General features: G+C 45.4%; 1 protein-coding gene across 1 annotated transcript in view; it reads left to right on the plus strand.

Moving 5' to 3' along the window:
• Window positions 1-608: 608 nt before the first annotated feature.
• Window positions 609-14,647, plus strand: part of GIPC2 (GIPC PDZ domain containing family member 2) — a 69,673-nt gene continuing 55,634 nt past the window's right edge. The window contains exon 1 of the mRNA XM_058538360.1: window positions 609-1,358. Coding sequence (XP_058394343.1) covers window positions 843-1,358 — 516 coding nt within the window. The 5' untranslated portion in view covers window positions 609-842. The remainder of the gene's footprint in view (window positions 1,359-14,647) is intronic.

Below are 14,647 nucleotides of genomic sequence, written 5' to 3' on the forward strand. Positions count from 1 at the left end.
TGAAGTGCTGAGCATAAGGAGAGCAATTTCAGTGGAGTGTGGGAGCAATTTCAGTGGAGTGTGGGGACAAAGTCTGATCACAGCGAGTCTAAGAGCAAAGGTGGAAGTGAGGAAATGCAGCTAATAATTCAAGACTGTTTTGCTTTGTTGTGAAAATGTAGCTACAGGCGACTACAGGGGACTGCAGGGATGGAGGAAAACAATGTAAGAGATCAGTGAGTGGCACCAGGTGGGGAGGGGAAGGACAAGGGTCAACAGGTAGCTTAAAAAATAGAGATCCTTGAGGAGTAGCGAAGAGATCAGACCAATCAAATGAAAAGACTTCCTCCGAGTTTGGAGAAGGGAGGTGGGTGGAGTTACAGACAAGGGGTGGGAAATTGAGGGAGCTCACACGTCACACTAAATGGCCTCGATTTTCTCTCTAGGGTAAGAGGTAGAATTCTCCGCAGAGACCAAGAAAGGCGGAGGTGGGGCAAATGACTTGAGGAGAACGCTGAGTGGGAGAGAAAGGTGCCCAGGAAAAAGCGAAAAGGATTACTGAGAGGTGCTGAGGGTGTTTGACTATTAATTTAATGTGGCACCAATCTCAAGGCTTTTCCTTGAGATTGGTGTGAGGCAGGATGTAGGTGCAGAGAAGGCAGATGCAGGTTAACTTCAACTTAAATCCCTATCCCCAGTGGCCTAGACGTACCAAGGCGTGTGGCCCAATAGCGTGTGAGAGCCTACTGCACGTTCTTGCAAAGCACCAGAAGGGCCAGCGTGTTCTAGGACGTGTTCTTCCGTAGCTTCAGCATCCCAAGGCTGGGCTTGGAAATCGAGCCGTTTTTAAAAGGAGCGGGGAGATGCCGGGAGATGAGATGAGGGACCGTGCCCAACTTTTCTTCTCTCCAGAGCCACCCGGGGAGAGGGCAGGCGGCTGCTCCACGTCCAGGTGCCGCTCCTCGGGTGGAGGAGGGGGCCCCGACCCGGCGCGGAAGGCGGAAGCGCCTCTGCCATTGGCCCAGCCGCGCCCTTTACCTGCGCGGAGCCCGGGGGCCGGGGCGCAAAGTCCGCGCGCCGGGCCGAGGAGGCGGCCGACGGCAGCACAGGTGGGCCCCCGCCCTCGGCCAGGCAAGATGCCCCTGGGGCTGCGGCGAAAGAAGAAAGCCAAGTCCAAGGAGACCGCCCGGCTGGTGGAGGGGGAGCAGGAGGGCGCGGGCGGCGGCGGCGGCCCGCCGGAGCCCCCGGGTCCCGCGCGCAGGTTGGTTTTCCACACGCAGCTGGCGCACGGCAGCGCCACGGGCCGAGTGGAGGATTTCTCCAGCATCCAGGAGCTCTACGCCAAGATCGCAGGCATATTTGAGATCTCGCCGTCCGAGGTAAGGGCCGGGGGCTCAGCCTCCCGCTCCCTCCCCCACGCTGACATTGCCCCGGCTGGTGAGCCGCGCTTCGCTGAGCCCGCCGTCGGGTGCGGGGTGAAGCCCGCCGGGAGCGCCAGGGGAAGCGAGAGGGCCTCACAGGGAAGGGAAGGGTAGGTCCCGGGACCGGAGAAAGTCGCGGTCCCCACGCTCGGAGACCGGCTTCTGGGAAACCCGGGATGACCTTTCTTCCTCATGCGAGTAAGTACGCTTTAGTAGTCCTGGATTCAGCCGCTCCGGCGTGAGCGCCTTCCCGGAGTCCGGATCTGTCTGGGCAAATTAACACCCTCCACTTCATCTGGATTTCACTCTCTGGCTTCCTCTGCAGGGAGGAGAGGGCCACGCTGAGCATCTCCCAGATTCAAAGGGGAGGGGGCCGGAAGGAAGTGCCTTCCAGGTGATACCAAACCGAGGCCCACTTTGCGCCTCATATGTCATGTCCGGCATCAACACTTTGGTATTTCCAAGAAGCTTACTATATTGCAAGGGTGGATAACTTAGAGAGTTATACTTAACTACGTGGGACTAGTTAAAATTTTCAGAGGGGAAATCAGCTCTAAATTTTACACCATATCGTTGAAAAGGGACTGAAATTTGCTTTAATTAGATTGACTGCATGTGTGCCTGGAACTGGAGTTCCATAGAGGCATGATTTCGAAAGCACTAGTCTATGCGGATCTTTATGTGACCACTTTATTTATGCTTACCCAAGCGAACTGCAAGTGTAGGTGCGAGAAGTTAGCCCAAGAAAATGTTTTGCCCCTACTTCTAGGAAAATCACCAGATCTTGCCGCCCTGGACTCCAGGGAGCGCGGAGGGCTGCCTTTGAGTGACACGGCGCGAGCAGCATGGGTATCTGCTCTTGAATGTTGTTTATCAGGTCTGTTGGGGGGGAATTGAGGTCAAGGCAAAATTCCAAGAGGAGATGAGAGAGAGCTTGAAGTGTAACCTTTTGTTCTTTCAGCGTTCCCAGGCTCTGAGGGGCAAATCACAAACCCATTTTGTGAATTATTTATGTTGATATAGAGTAGTAACCGTAATACTTCACCTTTATGTAAGATGTTTCAGTGCAATAAGCACTTTCTCAGGAATCATGTCTTTCGATTTTCTCTAGGAGAGGTAGGTGGCAGGTAGCTAAGGACAGGATTTGGAGACCAATAAACCTGGGTGTGGATCTGGGTTTTACCACTTACAAGCTGTGTGGCCTTGAGCAAGTTTAACTTCCCTCAGTTTCAGCCATCTATGAAATAGAGACAAGAACATCTACCTTGAAGGGTTATTGTAAAGAGTAGAGTTCATATGTCAACCCGTCGGAGTGCATGGTGTATGGTCAGTGCTTAACAAATTGTAACTAATGTTATTAGTACCTAATGGTTAAATGAGGGGGCTGAAGTACAAAATCATTGGGCCTTGACCAAGGTCACATAGCTAGCAAGAAAAAAGCTGGGCTGTTATTTAAACTTGGATCTTCTGGTTTCTAAGCTGAGTAAGCTTGTTATTATACTTAGCTGACAATTTTACATGTCTCTCCTGTAACCAGGGACTGCAGATTTAGTTACTTTGCATTAACAGTCTTCCTCATCATAATATATAACATTCTGAGCTCAAGATGCATGACTTTATTTAGTCCCCTTAATCCCTGAGAAGTATTATTATTAGTATCCCTGCTTCACAGAGAGGAAACTGAGGCTTTGAGGTTCAGAAATTTTTCAAAATTACACATAGTAGGTGGCAGAGCCTAGATTTAAACCCAGGTTTTTTTCTGACTCCAAATTCCTTGAAGTTATATTGCTGTGTTGCTTCCCAAGTTTTTCCAGGGTGTCTCAGCAATAGCTTGGCAGCCATGTTCAACGTTTTCAGTTTCTAGTGCACTGACTTGCAAGATAAAATTCCAAGATAATATAAACATAAGGTGTTTTTTTTTTGTGTGAGGAAGATCAGCCCTGAGCTAACATCCATGCCAATCCTCCTCTTTTTGCTGAGGAAGATGGGCCCTGGGCTAACATCTGTGCCCATCTCCCTCTACTTTATGTGGGACGCCGCCACAGCATGGCCTGACAAGCGGTGTGTCGGTGCGCTCCCAGAATCTGAAACCCAGGCCGCCAGCAGCAGAGCGCGTGCACTTAACCGCTACGCCACGGGGCCGGCCCCAAACATAAGGTGTTTTGATGTGCTATATCAAAGTTCAGAAATTTTTATAACCCTAAATATATATATTAGTATGTTTATACATATAACCAACATTAATGCAAGTTTTGCATTTGGATTAAAAAGAGTTAAGTATAAAGTATTGGTCATCATAGTATAGTATGTTGTAAGTATCTCAGTAGTTAATTTTGAAACAGAAGTAATTTATTAAAATGTGCACCAGTGAGGCCGGCTCCGTGGCTTAGCGGTTAAGTGCGCGCGCTCTGATGCTGGCGGCCTGGGTTCGGATCCCGGGCACGCCCCAAGGCACCACTTCTCCGTCCAACCCGAGGCCGAGTCCCACGTACAGCAACTAGAAGGATGTGAACCTATGACATACAACTATCTACTGCGGCTTTGGGGGGAAAAAATGAATAAATAAAATCTTTAAAAAAAAAAAAAAAAAAAAAATGTGCACCAGTGAGATCCCATTTCCCATCCCATTCTCCCAGCAAGAGGAATAATGGTAAAACTTTTAAAATATCATTGGAGACAAAACAAAAAATTTCCCCTCTTAATAGGTTGAATATGGGGGCCGGCCCTGTGGTGTAGCAGTTAAGTGTGTGCGCTCCGCTGCGGCGGCCTGGGTTCGGATCCCGGGCGCACACCAACGCAACCCTTGTCAGGCCATGCTGTGGCGGCGTCCCACATAAAGTGGAGGAAGATGGGCACAGATGTTAGCCCAGGGCCAGTCTTCCTCAGCAAAAAGAGGAGGATTGGCATGGATGTTAGCTCAGGGCTGAGCTTCCTCACACACACAAAAAAATAGGTTGAATATGGTTAACTCAAAAGTCCTTCCTTTTCTCTAGACAGGGGACTATAAGGCTATAAATAGCACTATATGAAGAGCTGTACTCTCTTTACTGAGGAGAAAAGGGAGGGGCTTAGCCTCACCTGATGTCAAGTACAGTAGATGCAGGCAAATTTACTGGGAGTCCATAATGTGCCCATGGCTGTGCTAGGCCTGTAGGTCTACAGTGTGGTCATTCCATCCTCACCAAGCACTGGGGCAAGGATTCCTCTCATTTTACAGTTGAGCTTATCGGATCCCGGGTGCGCACGGACGCACCGCTTGTCAAGCCATGCTGTGGCGGCATCCCATGTAAAGTAGAGGAAGATGGGCACAGATGTTAGCCCAGGGCCAGTCTTCCTCAGCAAAAAGAGGAGGATTGGCATCAGATGTTAGCTCAGGGCTGATCTCCTTAACAAAAAAAAACCAAAAAACAAAAATACAGTTGAGCTTAGTGAGGCTCTGAGAGGTCAAACAGCCTGCCCAGAGTCACTGGGCTGGTGTGAGGCAGAGCGGGGATTTGAATCTAGGTTTCCTGGTTCCAAGTCCATTACACAGCACCTGTGAGATTCTTGGTACCTGCATTCAAATTCCAAACACAAACCAGGGAAAACTTCTTTTTTAAACAAATGGTCTTTTCAATTAAAGCCTAAGACTCAACCACAAAAATGCTTAGTGCCTCAAAAAGATGCTGTTGTGAAACTGACAATTGTGGATTTCACCTATTTCATGATCCCTGAAGGAGGAAGCTAAGGAAACCTATGAATCACTTGCAGGGTGCCGTCTGTGATCATTACCTTGAAACAGACGGCCAAGTATGCAAAAATCCCTTACAGCTGATATTGTTTTTCCTAAACTAAATGAGCAGTTTACTAAAGAGAAAAAAGAAAATAAATTAATCTTGTCTAAAAGAACAGTTAACTCGTAAATGTGGGGACACTTTTACAAAGGGTTTAATACTATCTTTTAAAATATTCAGGTTATAAATGAGTTGATCATTAAACTCTTGAACTGTAGTAATAAAATTTGTTGAAGGGGCATTTTGAATATTGGAACACTGTAATTGTTAGGCAAGTAGTTTGTACCATGACATGTTTTCGTAATTCTCTGTGTGGAAAGATTGTAGGAAAAGATAATGAATTTGAAAGAGCTTTTTTTTTTTTTTTTTGTGAGGGAGATCAGCCCTGAGCTACATCCGAGCTAATCCTCTTTTTGCTGAGGAAGACCGGCTCTGAGCTAACATCTATTGCCAATCCTCCTCCATTTTTTTCCCCCCAAAGCCCCAGTAGATAGTTGTATGTCACAGCTGCACATCCTTCTAGTTGCTGTATGTGGGACGCGGCCTCAGCATGGCTGGAGAAGCGGTGCGTCGGTGCGCGCCCGGGATCTGAACCTGGGCCACGAGTAGCAGAGCGTGTGCACTTAACCGCTAAGCCACCGGGCCGGCCCTGAAAGAGCTTTTTAAGAAATAAATCAATTTTGTAGTTAGATACTTTACATGTCCAGAAACTGAAAACTGCTTCTTTATGGATTTCAGAAATTATTTCCTTTGACTTGGTTGTGTTAGCTTGTATAAGATATAATACTACTTAGTTCACTGAATGAGTAGATCAAGCGAATATAGCCCCTTTTCTCTCAATACGTGAAGCAGTCATATAAAGCAGTGTACTTGGGAAGCAGAAAAGGCAAGAATTGTGATTTTTAATTTCAAGCCCTATATTCTACATACAATCATGCTATTATTTCTCTTAACAAGACAAACCTTCCTTTGTCACCTGCCCCATCCCTTATGCTATTTCTCCTTTATAGCAAAACTCAAAAGTTGCTGTCTCCAGTGAGCTACATTCTGTATCTCATCTCTCTGTTCAAAGCTCCCTGATAGCTTCCCCTCTCACTTAGAGCAAAAGCCAAATCCTATGATGGGCTACAGGCCCCTTACCTCTCTGACTTCATTGTTCCTCCTGCTCTAGACAGTCTGGCCTCCTGGCCATTCCTTGAACTCTGGAGCCCTAGGCTGTTGTCTCTAGCAGATCCTCTTTCTGCAGAATGCTCTTCCTTCTCTGCTCAAATGTCACCTTCTCAGTGAGGCTGGCACTAATCATCCCATTTAAAATTAGCCCTCTTCCCTTCCTCACTTAGTTTTCCTCCCTAGCATACTAACATCCTATGGATATTTAACTTATTTTGTTTATTGTCTTTTTCCTCCCCATGCACTAGAATATAAGCTTCACGAAGGCCAGGATTTTTCCTATTTTGTTTATGGATGTAGCCCCAAGGGCCTAGAACTGTACCTGAAACATAATTGGAGTTCAATTATGCTAGCCCTGACGGCCTAGCGGTTAAAGTTCAGTGCCCTCTCTGCTTCGGTGGCCCAGGTTTGGTTCCCAGGTATGGAACCATACCACTTGTCTGTTAGTTGCCATGCTGTGACAGCGGCTCATATAGAAGAACTGGAAGGACTTATAACTAAAATATACAACTATGTGCTGGGGTTTTGGGGAGGAAGATTGGCAACAGCTGTTAGCTCAGGGCGACTCTTTCCCAGCAAAGAAGGGGGGAAAAAAGGAAACAAAACATAACAAAAAAAAACCCTCAAAAAACCAGAAAATATTTGTTGAATAAAAGAATCCTTACAACTACAGTACTTAAAATCCTGTAGCTTTGGCATAAAGCTGTAGTACTGGTGACAATACTGAGATCTTTTGTAGGTGTTAATTTTTTCATATTGTTATGTAAGGAGTGAGACTAACCTTTGATGGGGGTAGGAGTGAGGAGCATCACTCACATCTTGAAGGGGGAGGAGTAAGAGGGTGAAGCATGGAGACTGCGAAGCTAAGTCAGAGTTGTTTGTATCAAATGCTTGCATCTCTATAAATTCCAGAAGTTATGAAGCTGGAGGCTCTGTTTGCAAAAAATTACTTCCTAGATACAGCATATGAGGAGCTGCCTTGTGAAGCTTCCCAGAAACTGCTTCCTTTTCTAAACTTGCTGGCACCAGCACTGAGCTCTTGTGAAAGTCAATATTCTGTATTTATGCGGCGCTTCTGGAGAACATGAACCGCACTGTAGACTTTATCATTTCCCGGCAATACAGACAACTGGCAAGGGGAGCTGTGTTTTTTTTCTGCTTCACAAATGGGAAATCTGGGAAGAATAGAGGAAAATGGGGTTCACTGCCCCTCTAGGAAAAACAAACAAAAACACACAAAATGAAGGAGTTGGGAATTTGGTCTGAATTTTACCATCGACCTCTGAGGACTATGAAGCAAGCTCAACAAAATTGAGTAGGAAGAGTATGTGAGAGAGAAAAGCAGCCCCTGACCCCTGGGAGCTGGCCTGACCCTCACAGCTAGGCGATGGCGTTCTCCTGTTGGACATTGATAGTTTCACAGAACATCAACATCAGATAAGACCAGTCTGTGACTGTGATGGATCAAGACAAAAATAAGACTACTCTGTAATCATGTCTAAACAGACAAAAACATGAACATTGTTCAGACCACAAAAACGACCAGGCGTCCCCCTGCCTAGACTGATACAAATGACTGCTGCTCCTTTTCCAATCACAGCTTTAGCTTTGACAATTTCTCCCACCTTATAGATAGGTTACTAAGATAGTCACAGAATTGCCCCCACTTCCTGATGGCACCCTATCCAGAGCAAACCCAAGCTTCCTTGAACCCGCCTCCAAATCACCTAACACAAGCCCAGATCCTTTCTAACACCCTCTTCCTCAGCCCTCCCACGGTTCCCCATGGGTGCTGTCTCCTTTGATCAAGGAATGATAAACTCGAGGGGAAAATTCCTGGTGATGCTTGCCTGGAGAGCATTGACAGTTGTCACTGCTGGATTATTACAGTGCAGATTCTAAAGAGGCACCTTGAATACGGTTTCCCTCGTCCCACCCAGCCTCTATTTTAACATTTTGATGTTCTGATCCTACCTATCTCAAAACCTTCGGGGCTCCCAGTTACTTACTGCCTTATTCCTTTCGGGCTGCTGTAACAAAATACCACCGACTGGATAGCTTATAAACAACAACTATTGCTACCAGTTCTGAAGGCTGGGAAGTCCAAGATCAAGGTGCCAGCGTGGTCACCTTCTGGTGAGGGCCCACTTCCTGGTTCATAGCTGGCGCCATCTTACTGTGTCCTCACATGGTGGAAGGGGCTAGTGGTCTCTCTGGAGCCTCTCTGATAAGGCACTAATCCCATTCACCAGGGCTCTACCCTCATGATTTAAGCAACTCCCAAAAGCCCTACCTGCTAATGCTATCCCCTTTGGGGGTTAGGATTTCAATATTTGAATTTGAGGGGAGGGGACACAAACATTCAGACCATACCACTTACAAATAACCCCACCAGCCAAACAGTGTCTCCTGTTCCTGCCTGCCTCTTGAGTCCTATCCTGTGCCTGCCCTTCCAATTTCATCTCCTAACAGTCTCCTCTTTACGTTCCAGAATATTTAACTTTCATTCCTCTGCGCCTTTTCTCATGCTGTTCTCAATTCTTTGTTGAAAAGCTCCTACTCGCCTCTCCAGTCTCAACTGTCACCTCCTCCCAGAAGCCTTCCTTGTGAATCTGCCAATCTAGATTAGGTATAATACCCACTATTGCACGAATTTAACGTAGCATTAGCACACTGAAAATTGAATTTAGTTTCTCTATCTCTTCCTGAAGGCTGGGACTTTTTTTTTTTTTAATCTTTTCCCCAGAATAGCTAATGGTTAGCTGATCCGTGAAAGTTTGATAAATAAAAGTAGATCATGGATACAGTAGGAGGTGAAGGTAAGATGTAGATAGTGAGACTACAAATATCCTTGAAGCCGTACTGATTTTATTCTGTAGGCAATGAGAATAACTCAAATATTTTTCAGCAGAGAAATGATTCCTGACTTGTGTTTTCTAAAGTAGAAACATAATCAACCACTCATTCACTGTGTTTTCTAATATAAATGTTTAGTTTAAGTTGAATATAATGGTATTTTCTGGAATCACACAGTACCATCTGAGAAGTTATAAATCTATTACAAGCATTATGTATGCTTATGATCCATCATGAGCATTAGACTTGTTTTTATATGAAAAACTCAAGGAAAAAAAAAAAACCAACCCATGACTCATTTTGAGAAGTGGGAGGATAATCTAGGTTAGCAGCTGCCTTGTAGACCTCACTGCTATTCGAAAGATAAGAAATGGATGACTGTTGTTTTTTTCTGCTGGAAATCCCCTGAAGTAGGTGTGGGAACAATCCTAGAATAAAATTTGAACCCCTGAGCAGGGGCCCACCACTCCCTGCTACCTCCTAGGCTGACGACTGGCCCCTTGTCCTTCCCTCATCTGCTCCCACCACTCCAGCATTCTGAGCGGACATGGAAAGCTCTTGCAGATTGTAAGAGATAGAGACACTCTGGCTACCTTGAGCAATTTGTATGTATGTTTTTGTTTATATCATTAAGATACACAGGGAGCTGAGGAAGCTCGGGACAGCCTCTGCAGCTGTGCACTCAGGTTCCATGGCCGGCTGGACCGTCATTCATGCTGTCCAGGTGAAAGCAGTAGCTCTAGAGTCTGGAGGACCAGGGGCAGGTCTAGTTGTCCTTCACCAGCTGTCTCAGCCCCTCAACTTCTTATTCTGTTCTTGACTGATTCTCTGCTCTCATCCTTTCGACGTTGCTCATTTAGGACCCATATTGCCTCATCTCTCTGTGTCTTTCTGTTTCTTTGCCTGTCTACTTTGGGTGCCCCACTCTGTCTCAAATTCAGACTTCCTAAGAGAGAGTCCCTGTGTTGGTGAGTGAGGGTACATTTTGAGTGGGACAGGACTGTTGGGCCTGTGGGGCTCATCTCTGGTCCAACCTGGGGGGCATGTGGTACAAAGGCAGGTGAACGGTGGATAAAGAGTCCTGGTGGAGAGCATCATGGGCATGGCAGGTATTCTGAAGTCTTCTTTTTTTTTTGGTGACGAAGATTGTCCCTGAGCTAACATCTGTTGCCAGTCTTCCTCTGTTTTGTATGTGGAATGCTGCCACAGCATGGCTTGACGAGTGGTGGGTAGGTCTGTGCCCGGTATCCGAATCCGTGTACCCTGGACCTCTGGAGCAGAGCGTGAGAACTTAACCACTATGCTGCCACTGGGCTGGCCCCTCTGAAGACTTCTTAAATTAGAGCAATGGCAGACATCTCCTATGGCCTGTCCAGAATATGAAACTATTTTCAGTTCTCTATGACTTTTATACATTGTTCTTCCCTTTACCTGGAACCCTTTCCCCTACTCTTTCCCCGTTAACTCTGTTAAAAGATAAACAGGCATATTTAAAAGTTTAGGAGTTTATTTGAGCAAAAACCGGTTCAGATCAGGCAGAACCAAAACCAGAAGTGGTTAGGAGTGTTCCACAGACAGGAGCGAGGGGCAAGGTTTTTATAGAGAAGACACGAAGCAAAGCAAGGAAATTATTTGATTGGGTATAGTTAAGGGGCTGCCTTATTTGGGAAAGCCTAGTTGGCTGCTTGTGATTGATTGTCTTTAGGTTTTGATTTCTTTTTTTTAATAATTTTTATTTATTTATTTATTTATCCCCTCAAAACCCCAGTAGATGGTTGTATGTCGTAGCTGCACATCCTTCTAATTGCTGTATGTGGGACGCGGCCTCAGCATGGCCGGAGAAGCGGTGCATAGGTGCGCGCCCAGGATCCGAACCCGGGCAGCCAGCAGCAGAGTGAGCGCGCTTAACCGCTAAGCCATGGGACCGGCCCAAGGTTTTGATTTCTTAACCTTGAGGCATTTCTGGCTTAGGTTTTGGTTTGGTTTCTAGGCTGCTGAGGCGTTAGAACCACCTCAGTCTAATGGCCTCCTTGTTTAATTATTTTAAGAACTTTTACTTTTGTTCATGTCTCAGGAGTCACTACACAAAGCCTTCTCCCATCCTCAGGGTTCCATGCCTCTCCTCTGAGCTTCCATAACTCTTACAGACTAGATGGTAGTTATTGACTTACTGCCTGAACAACACTTGCCAACATTTCTTCTTTTCATCCTCCATTAAAAAAAAAGTTTAGGGGCCGGCCCTGTGGCCTAGTGGTTGAGTTCAGCATGCTCTGCTTTGGTGGCCCAGGTTTGTGGCTTCAGATCCCAGGCGCGGACCTACACCACTGGTCAGCCATGCTGTGGCGGTGGCCCACATATAAAATAGAGGAAGATTGGCACAGATGTTAGCTCAGGGTTATTCTTCATCAAGCAAAAAAGGAGGAAGATTGGCAACAGATGTTAGCTAAGGATGACTCTTCCTCAGCAAAAAAAAGAAAAAGTTATTATTATTAAATATAACACAAGTAGAGAAAAGCACATAAAACAAATGTACAACTTAATGGATAAGTTAAATGTCCTTGTAACCATAGCCATGTCAGAAGATAGTCCTTGCCAGAACCGTCCATATATTCCCTTCCCACCTGCCCTCCAAGAGTAACTGCTAAGGATAGCAGTTTATGGTAAATGATCTCTTTTAAGAGTAAATGGTAAACTTTATGGTAAATGATCTCTTTTAAAAATAGTTTTATTACCTAAGTGTGTTTTCTTAAACACAATAATTTAATTTTGACTGCTTTTAAGTCTATAGGTTCCCTTCCATCCTGCTTTTTCCCTTTCCAGTGTATTGTTGAAGAAGCCAGATCATTTATCTTATATAGTTTTTCAGTTTGTATTTTGCTGACTGCATTCCTGTAGTGTAGTTTAGTGTCCCCTGTCATTGTGTTATAAGTTGACAGTTATATCTTAAGGCTTAATCAGATGAGGTTTGATTTATTTTTTTCCCCTGATTAGACAATATAAAAAGTCTAGTTAAAATTTTTACTGGTTGAATAAGTGAATAAAATCTACAGGGAAAATAGGATAAGTCTTACTTTTATAATGGTGTCTGTATTCCTGCTGGAATAGATCTAGCCCATTTTGAAAAGTCCCTCATATGTTCTGTTTTTATGTCTGTACAGTGAAGCAGCTGTGTCTTTCTACAACCTTTTGAACCTATGGCTAGAACTATTTGGGAGCCCTTCATCCCAAATAAACCCTGCTGTCATACCCTTGACAGAGCCAAATGGATTCCTTCCTACATCAGAATGCTGGCAGAATTTTAATTATTCAAAAGAAATCACTGGAAAGATATTTCTTCCTGCTATGTGTATAAAAAACTAAGTACTGGGAAAAAAGTTGATGCCTTCCAATAAGAGGTGTTTATCATACAAAAATGTGTACTTTCATCATTTGTACATGTTATGAATTTGTAACAGGAGAGAGTAACTATAATTTTTAAATAGAAGGTATTCATATTAGGCCTGTTCAATCCTATCCTTCATTAGAAAATTTTTTGATTGTTGACTTTGTACCGGTCGCTGCTCTGAATCTTGGGATACATCAGTAAACAAAACCAGACACAATCCCTGCCTGTGTGGAGTTTATGTTCTAGTCCTCCTGCCTATGAGGTGGATACTTCCGGAGTCATGACCAATACCAGCCAGACTAAGTGCACTGGGCATTTGTTGGCCTATTCTCTGAGCCCTTATTGTGTAGGGTGCCTTTTTACATCCACATTTCTTGCATTTTAAGGAAAAGGGAGGGGCTGGCCCCGTGGCGTAGCGGTTAAGTGCGCACGCTCCGCTGCTGGCGGCCCAGTTTGGATCCTGGGCGCACACCAACACACCTGCTTGTCAGGCCGTGCTGTGGCGGCCTCCTACATAAAGTGGAGGAAGATGGGCATGGATGTTAGCTCAGGGCCAGTCTTCCTCAGCAAAAAGAGGAGAATTGGCATGGATGTTAGGTCAGGGCTGATCTTCCTCACACACACACACACACAAAAAGTCGAAGATCTCAGTTAAATTTGAGAAGTATTAAATATACCAATTTATTCAGAATTGTTTTGCATTGTGTTTGTCAATGCTTGTTTCTCCCAAGCCAAAAATAACTCTTTAGTAATGCCCATGTTTCTTTGTGTCATATTTCTAGGCATAGAGAATATCTGTGACAAAATTTGTCTCAGCCTATAATTCTGTTGTTCCACTCTCTTCCGCCACTGAACATTTAGAGCTCATTTTTTTTTTCCTGAGGAAGATTTGCCCTGAGCTAACATCTGCTGCCAATCTTCCTTTTTTTGTATGTGAACCACTGCCACAGCATGGCCAATGACAGATGAGTGTTGTAGGTCTGCGCCCAGGAGCCGGACCCAGGCCACTGAAGCAGAGCGTGCCGAACTTAACCGCTAGGCTACTGGGGCTGGCCCTAGAGCTCGTTTTTAGTTCTCCCCACTCTTATTAAGTCTCTTAGAATCTTAATTGTGCTCAAGTCATGGATACTGATATTTGCTTCCTAGAAGCCTCTAGGTGAGATTACTTAGATGCTAAGGGATAGAGGAAGAATTGCCTTTCCTCAACATCCAAATCATATTTTTTTCCTTTTATCCCGTGCTGTCTTAGTCTTACCATTCTGAAATGGGAACATGCTTATTTGGTCAACTTAATAGAAGATGCATTATAAATAGGTGGCCATATAATTATATTCTCAACCCAGACACTTCAGAGAATGAAAGGGATGGTATTAATAATTACTCTGGGACAACAGGGGTAAGCTGCGACCTGGAGTCATCCGAATTATAATCAAATTGCCTACTAGAAAAGGAGAAAGAAGAAAAATATGATGTGAAAAAGTGTATTATACATTTGCTAATTAAGCACCAGCAATATACAAGCCAGTTTCCTGGGCGGTAAGGAAGGTTTTGAATTAGAGGCATTTGGGGCGAGGGTGGGGAGAGGAGTGTGTGGTCATAAAAATAGAAGCAGGTAGTGAGGGCGCAGTGTCAGCACCACGCCTGGAGCCAGGAGACTCTGGTACTCGTCGTCCTGGCCGTGGCTTGGTGACACATTCCTGGGAGTTGAGGATGGAGCCCCGTGATAGCCGGCCAGCTTCTTTGGGAAGCCTCCTGACCCTGCTGGGTCCTCCTCCCCTCTTCTCGAACTGCTCTGCCTGCCCCAGTCCCAGGAGTCTGTCAGGCAGGAATGGCAGTAATGTTGGCAAGCAGAGGGAGGGAAGAAGCTGCTTAGTGAGAGTGGGGAGCGGGAGCTAGTGATAAACAGCTCCCAGCAAAGGCGAGACTCTTTCGGCCAGGGCTGTGCCTAAGTGTCGCCATTCTGTGACAGAATTCTATTCTTGGTGGCTCCTCTCCGCCTCTTCCCAGTCTCTGTGCTTGGGGCTCTCTATCCCTGGTGTGGGAAATTGTTCAAAATTGAGCAA

Source organism: Diceros bicornis, chromosome 4, assembly GCF_020826845.1.
Source record: "Diceros bicornis minor isolate mBicDic1 chromosome 4, mDicBic1.mat.cur, whole genome shotgun sequence".
Taxonomy (NCBI): domain Eukaryota; kingdom Metazoa; phylum Chordata; class Mammalia; order Perissodactyla; family Rhinocerotidae; genus Diceros; species Diceros bicornis.